Source organism: Nyctereutes procyonoides, unplaced genomic scaffold (assembly GCF_905146905.1).
Source record: "Nyctereutes procyonoides isolate TBG_1078 unplaced genomic scaffold, NYPRO_anot_genome, whole genome shotgun sequence".
NCBI lineage: Eukaryota > Metazoa > Chordata > Mammalia > Carnivora > Canidae > Nyctereutes > Nyctereutes procyonoides.
The window spans coordinates 51,192,674-51,200,228 of NW_026575142.1; the positions used below are offsets into that span (position 1 = coordinate 51,192,674).

The 7,555-nt window shown below is 50.0% G+C and overlaps 1 protein-coding gene across 1 annotated transcript; it reads right to left on the minus strand.

Annotated features, from left to right (window-relative positions):
* Window positions 1-835: 835 nt before the first annotated feature.
* RTP2 (receptor transporter protein 2) lies at window positions 836-4,830 on the minus strand. Its single transcript, XM_055307676.1, has 3 exons — window positions 4,793-4,830; window positions 4,433-4,603; window positions 836-1,352 (listed from the first exon to the last, which is right to left on the minus strand). Exons 2-3 carry the CDS (start codon window positions 4,594-4,596, stop codon window positions 836-838), a joined length of 681 nt encoding a protein of 226 aa, XP_055163651.1. The 5' UTR covers window positions 4,597-4,603; window positions 4,793-4,830.
* Between the last annotated feature and the right edge of the window lie 2,725 nt (window positions 4,831-7,555).

Below are 7,555 nucleotides of genomic sequence, written 5' to 3' on the forward strand. Positions count from 1 at the left end.
ACAGATTCATTTGTGTATCTCTAACACACCACATCCCTACCTGCCTCTGCCCCCAGAAAGCTTCATGCCTTAAACCTGTGTCCCCCTCTTATTTTTGAGTCCACATCCATTTAAGTGCGAATTTCTAGCCCTAGATTAGAGCTGTCCAGCGGAAATTTCCACGATGATGTTCTCTATCTATGCAGCACAACATGGTAGCCACTGGCCACGCGTGGCTACTGAGCACTCGCTATGTGGCTCACACAACCGAGGGACCGAATTTTCAATTTTATTTTAATTACATTAAATTTCAATAGCCACATAGAGCTAGTGACTACCAAATTCGACAGTGCAGCTCTAGCACCGAAGTAAAAATCTGAAACTTTCAGAATGGGGGGGGGGGCGCACACTCTGCAGGAGAGGAACTGAAAACCAAGAGGCAGTGAGTGCTGATGGACAGGGTGGGATCACCGCCCGCCCCAGGGGAACACGGCAGGTCAGAGGCACCTGAAGACCACCTTGAGCTGAGGCCAGGGCTCGACAGGACCTACCAGGGTCCTAATGTGGGGTGGGAGATGGACATGAAGCCAAAGGAAGGGTCGCGATGGAGATGGAGAAAGGGGAGGAGAAGCTACTCCCCCCCCCCCCCCCCGGTTTTCCTGCTACCACCAAGCCTACGTCCTCCTTAGATCCTCCCTGTAAATTTTAATGGAAAGACCATTAAGTATCCCCCGGAGCGAAGCCCCCATTCTGCAGAGGGATAACGGAGGCCCAGACAGAGCCGTGCAGAGCACAGGTGGATCTGCGGAGGGATCGCCCCAGACCCCCCCCCCGCCCCCAGCCCGGGAGCGCCCCCCTACAGGAGGGCGGAGCCGCGGAAGGAGAGCTGCAGGTAGACCAGGAGGAGGCAGACGGAGGCCCCGACCAGGCACCAGCGAAGGGAGAGGAAGCTGTAGCCCGCAGCGTCCTGGGCGCTTGGCCTGGGGGCCCCTGAGATGGCGTAGGTGGAGGCCTCCTCTTCCAGCAGCTTCTCGCTGGGCTTCCAGTGCGCGATGCCCTCCTGGCAGGCCTCGCAGAACTCGGGGCGGTGCGGGCCCGCGTCCGGGCGGCCGGCCACGTGGATGCGGTACTGGCCGCCGTCTTCATCGTAGCACTGCTCGCGCAGGCTGGTGATGAGGTTGTCCACCAGGCCCTCGATGTTCTCCTCCAGCATGCTCGACTCGTCCAGCCGCGCCGTGCCGCACTCGTGGCACAGCTGCTTGAACACGCGCATGCGCACCGAGCCCGCCCGCTGCGCGCGGTCCAGGTACATGTGGAAGAGGATGACCACGTGGGCCGACTGCCAGGTGTGCCAGCACCAGGAGCAGTGGAACCTGCGGGAGGGGAAGATGGAGATGCTCGGCCTCCGTCCCAGCAGGGGATGGCCAGCCTGCCCTGGAGGAGGAGCCCGGGAAGGAAGGGCCCTGTGTACCTGTGCCTGGAGGTCAAGGCTGCCCGGTCGCTCTCCCCTGGGTTCCTTATCGCTCCGCAGGCTCTGCCTCCTTCCCGTGAGCTCCCCTGGGCCTGGAGCAGTGTCCTCAGGAGGCTGGCACTGGAACCATCTGGCTTCTAGCACTCTCTCCAGGCTGCCTCCTGCACACTTTCCTGGGGCCGCCGCTCCCCCTAAGCCTAGTGCACTCACAACATGCACCCGTATGCTTCCCAGGGCTCACTCCCCCAATCTGGGCCTTATTTTTCATCTGTGGATGCAGGGTGATGAGGTCCCATAAGGCTCTTTTCACTCACACCTCCCCGGCCTCTACAGGTCTCACTGATGCATCCTGCCTGCCCTGGGGAGAAAAGGAGATGCCTCTAACTACTGGGCACAGACCAACAAGAATTATTCATCGAATAACTGTCAAGAATCCATCAGATGAGGGCACCTGGGTGGCTCAGTGGTTGAGCATCTGCCTTTGGCTCCGGTCATGATCCCGGAGTCTTGGGATCAAGTCTCACATCAGGCTCCTTGCAGGGAGCTTGCTTCTCTGCCCACCCCACCCCCCCATGTCTCTGCCTCTCTCTGTGTCTCTCATGAATAAATAAATAAAATCTAAATTAAAAAAAAAAAAAAGACTCCATCGGATGGACTGGTGGTTGGGTGATGGGCCAACAGGGAGAGGACGGGGGAGTTTGGTCCTTATACCTTCACAAAGAATACTCTGTTACTCCTTGATAAGTCATCCTTAGACCCCAGTCCAACCCTGCCTGGAAAAGTGGATCCTAATCTGCATCCTCCCCCACATGCATACATGCACACTTACATACACACAGGCCGCACTTTAGACTAGTCAGCCTGCTAGAGTCCCAGCCTTAAGGATAGTGGAAAGAAGTGGTCTGAGACTCAAGTAGCCCAGGCCACTCCCTCAGCCCCACCCAGTGCTTGCACACCCTCAGTGATGGAGCACTCATTACCTTCAGGACATTTTCTCCCATCCTGAGAGGAACCTCTTCCGGGACCCTGTTACAACAGCTTTACAATCGAGGGTCTACTGGGCCCAGTCTGCCCTCACTGCTGACTCTCTCTGGGTCCCCAGAGATTGTTTAGCATGGCCTAAACAATCTCTGATGAAGAACTCGATTCAGTCCAACAGACACCACCTAGCACCTACTTTATGCCAAGCACACATAGTCCAGGCTGTGGGGTAGAGAGGAAGCCAAACCTGCCCCTGAGGCCTGGATCCCACAGGCAACATTAGCACAGAACAGTAGCCAGCACAGTGCAAGGCAGGGTTGGCCAGGAGAGCAGCCTGATTAGTCCTAAGTCAGAAGGGGGTCCCCACTCATGTAAGACTAGAGTTGTGGGGCACTAGGATTGATGCATCCTATGACTTACAGGGAGAGTGAGCCTGTGCACAGGAAAAGCACAAGAGCAGCCATTCTGAAGCCCTGCTTGAAGCCAGCTGGGGGTCACAGGTCACCAGCCAGGAGTAGGACCAGCTGAGACCTGAGGCAAGGAGCAGCCACAAGCCTGTGGAGCTCAGCCCCTAAACCCCTGGGCCCAGTTCCTAGCGCTTTGAACTCCTCTCAACAGCCAGCTCAGAAGCTTCGTGTTTTCTGTCCCCTCCTTCTACAGCTTTTTAATAAAGCCAATCCAGAGTTCTTTTCTCACCCTCAAGCTAGACTTCAGATCTTAAATTTCAGAAGAGCAGACCTAGTGCAAGGGGACCTTAAGGATCTTCTAATTAACCTTTCATTTTATTGAGATGAAACAGAAGCAGAGAGAAAGAGTCATCCATGTATGCAAAGCTAGCCAGAGACAGAGCCAGGACCCAGCACCTAACAGATGCACAATAATGTCTCTTGAATTGATCCGAATTGAAATAAACCAACCAGGGTCTACCTCTCTATATTTTGTCCCAAATACAAGTTCACTCTAATATTTACACGTCCTAGAACAAGAGTACAAACATAAGCTCCCCACCCCCAGCCTGCCTCCTATTGCCACCCTCAGCAGCTGGCTCCACCATACAAATATGCATGAATCACCCAGTCTGTGTGTCTAAGGCCTGCGTGTCCACACCCCTAGAGCACAGCCACCTGTTGGCCTCCCTGGGGACCTAGAGACTCAGTAGACTTAGGAAGAGGCCTGCACAGGCCCTGAAGATGAGTTTGAGGCAGCTGGGCAGGGAATTCAGTGGTCCTGACCCCAAATCACAGTCTAGAAGGAGAGGCATGTGGCTTCATATAGATATGACCCCTTACACTCAAGGACACTTTGCACCATGGAAGTCATGAGGTTCCTATAAAGTACAAGATGTTGGGCTTTAAGAACCTAAGGGGAAATCATGCCCAAAGCTAAGTCTTTTTGTTATTGTCTATTGACCGTAGACAATAGAGCCAGAAGGGTCTTAACTGATCATCTAAGGCCAGCTTCCTGGTTTTGCAAGATGTGAAAACTGAGACCCATGAAGGGAAAGGACTTGCACAAGTTCATAGAATTAGTTAGCTGCCAAGGCAGGTTCCAGAACATAGCATATGGACAATAAATGTTTTTGTATTCAGATCAAATGGGACTGAGTTGACTAAACAGACCTAGGACCAGAGCACAGGCTCTAACCCTAAGCTAAAGTTTTTCTCAGTGGACCTTATGGCCTCCTCCCCTCAGTCCCCACCATTCCTTACGAGGTTATGAAAATGTGAAAACATCTGAAGTGTCAGAGATTGTAGGGACATTATAGTTCTTTGTTTATTGTAGAAAACCAAGACCCAAAGACAGAGCACAATTTGTGAAGATCACGCAGGGAGTCGGCGGTATAGCTGGGATTAGAACCCATATCTCTTTGACCCACTTGGAAGTTCCTTCTCTGCCCCCTAACTTGAGCAACCCCAGGACCAGGCTCTCGGTATATCTTTGACTCCCCTTGGGAGATGTCCCCAAGGCTGCCTGTAGTTCTCTCCCCCCTGGGCTGCTTACCTGCCTGAGGCATGTTGCTCCAGATACTGCTTCCAGCCAGGGGCCAGCTCGTTGGGCTTGAGGTTGGGGTCTATGATGAGTTCCCAGCTGTCAGCTGGCTTTGCCACCTCCATCTTCTCATAGAAAACTTTCTTCCACTCACAAGTGGTCAGGCTGGTACACATGGTCTTGCTGTCAGGGATGGAAGTTTGAATTCACTCTGAATGAGTACACAGAAAGAGCCCAGGATGCAGAGCAGCTCAGTCTCTGTGATCTGAAAATCCTCACCAACAGGACCAGGAAGAAATAGGACCCAGTAATATCCTTTGTCACCCTGGAACCTGTTACCATGGCAGCTGGGCAGGAAGCCAAGAGCCAGGCCTGGGGAGGAGAGAAGTCCCAAGAGAGAATTCTAAGGCCCAAAGCTAGGCTTGGGAGGCAGGGCTGGGTAGTGACAGAGTAGAAAGAGCAGGCAGGGAGGCTCAGGCCCAGATCACACCCACCCAGGCCTTCAGGGGTCTCCACCCTCCTGCTTCAACTACTGCTTCACCCTACTGCTCTTCTAGGCATTTTGCACTTTGTGTGCTATGGTTACTATGACACCCTAGGGAGCCAAGGAGAAACGAGGTCTGAGGAAATGCAGAGCCTGCAGCTCGCACACCCTCTGATGTGTGGGGACCATCATTCACTATGTGCCAAGCACCAACTGTTTGACTTGTGTGCTGGCCAAGGTGGGAATTAGAGCCTCATCCAAGACTCAGATCCAGCCGTTCTGAAACCAAGCTCATTTGTTCATTTATCGCAGTACTACTGAGCTCCTAGCAAGTAGAAATTGAGATAGAAGTGAGATGCCCTTTGCTCAGAAAGATCTCAAGCCAGTCATGAGATAAAATGCAATCTAATACCCTGTAAAAAGCACGATGATGATGTTTCAGATTCCTAGAGTCATAGAACTGTTAGAGATGGCATTTGGTTCCTGGTCCCAGGCCACACCGAAGAAGCTGCAGGAGGAACAAGTTTGTTCTGTGCTGCAAGCTTCCACTGTCTCAGCTACTGCTGAGAGAGGCCAAGGAATGGGGTACCCTTGGCTCCCTGATGCCCAATACTTTAGAGACTCCAAATTTGCATAATTCTGATGAAGGTATAGATGCGGGAGGGAGACAATATTGGCAAGGAAAGGACCCGGTGGTTTGGCAATTTGTCCTGGTTCTGCAGCATATCTGTTCAGCCTCAGAACCCAGTGGTTTCCCTCAGTGGACTTCTGTCTTCCCGCCTGCACAGGGGAGGCTGGCTAGATAATATCTAGGGCCTCTTCTAGTCATGATAGGCTTCTGATTCCACTACCCAGAAACCAGATCCCTGAAAAGGTGGAGGCACACAGAAGGAACAGCATGCAACATGGAAAAGGTTGCTGGGAACTGGAAGAGACTTTTCAGTGTTGAGGTCCAGTCTTGGCACTTGTCTTCCAGTGGTTTTTGCATGGGATAAGGTCGAGGATGATACCTCTGCCTCATCTCTTAGAATGGGGACATGCTCTCCACTAGCTTTGTGCCAAAGACTTCAAAAAGGACAAAACTACTTCCTAGAGCCCTTGTTCTAGAGTTCCAGAAGTAACTCTTCTTAGAAACATGATTTCTTCTTTGACTTCTTTATCTCTCAACATTGAATTAAGACACCTGAAGCTCAGAAATGAGAAATTACTCAGCCAAGGCCTCAGAACTGGGCTGCTCACATCTCCCTGGGGTCAGCTACCAGCCTAGGAGAGATGGGGGACCCATGGGTTCCCAGGAATTGAATGAATTGAGGAGATAATGGCCCAGGCTGGAGCCACGTGCCAGGAATGAATCAGAGAAATATTGTATCATTGTTCCCAAAACAAATGACAGAGAGAGGAGAACCAAAAAGATAGAGGGTGCAAATTGTCAGGGTTTATCTGTTTGTTTCTACCCAAATGATGCAATCCCCTTAGGCCTAACATCAGGTTTAATTTAGAGTGGGAGCCCTCTAAGCAGAGACCAATGTAATTCATCTTTCTGTGCAATAGCCTTGTTTTCTCAAGAAAAAACGTGTGCTTACAATACAACCAATGAACAAAGTTACTACCTCAATTTTCTGCAATGGCACTGGGTTGCTCCAGAAGCCACAAATTAAGAGCTCACTAATGTAAAAATGTGTGCAGCTGTGGCCATATCACATACTGGCAGTTTCATTATACATCGCTGCTGTCTTTAATCTAGATAATATTTTTAATAAAGGAAATTTTATTCTTTTATAAAATAAATTACTATGCACCTGTATTCTATAAAGTCAGCAAAGGGGAGAGGGATAAAAGAACGAGTTTCTTCTCCAATTTGGAGTATGGGTTAATAAATATTAATAAATACTTTTGTAACGTGTTCATTACTGAAATGTTACTTATTTGAATAATACAGGAGATGACAATGTGAAGTATAGAATATGAAGGTAATAAAGAGCTGGGAAGGTAAGTAGGTATCACTTGAAGGCTTTTGGAAATTGCATGTAGCACTTACCCCACAAATTTCAATACACAGTCTTGCAGAGGGATATACCCCCTCTACCCACTCCAGGCCCAGAAAGAACCCCTGTCATTGTCATCCATTATTACTGATGGGAATATGTTGTTCCAGAGGTATTTGAGGGCCAAAGAAGAAAAAAAAACAGTTAAATAAAACTGACTTAGTGGTTTGAAATATTTCTTAACTAAGGCACAAATCCAGAGAAAATTCAAGCTATGTCTGGTCTTCCCCTAACAATCCAAAGATCCATGGAAGGTGCTACAAGACAAATCGAAGATTCCCAGAGGATATTTATCAACGGTGGTTAGGAAGGTCTCTCCATCCTCAGGATGTAGCACGTGGAGGGCAGCATGGCCCAAAATCTACTCTGAGCGAGTATGGACTCTGAATCTCGGAACATTCACACAATCAGAACAGCTCTCTGTGAATATAGTGAAACTACTTTCAGGAAATATTTCATGTTTCTCTTTATCAGTTGGTAGCAACCAAGACAACTGCTGTCAGGCTAGATCCTTTTCCTATTGGAATTCAAAGGTCCAAGTTCTATAGGCCATGCTTCAGACACTCCAAAGTCTGTATTACAAGTAGCCATATCTACTGTCACTTT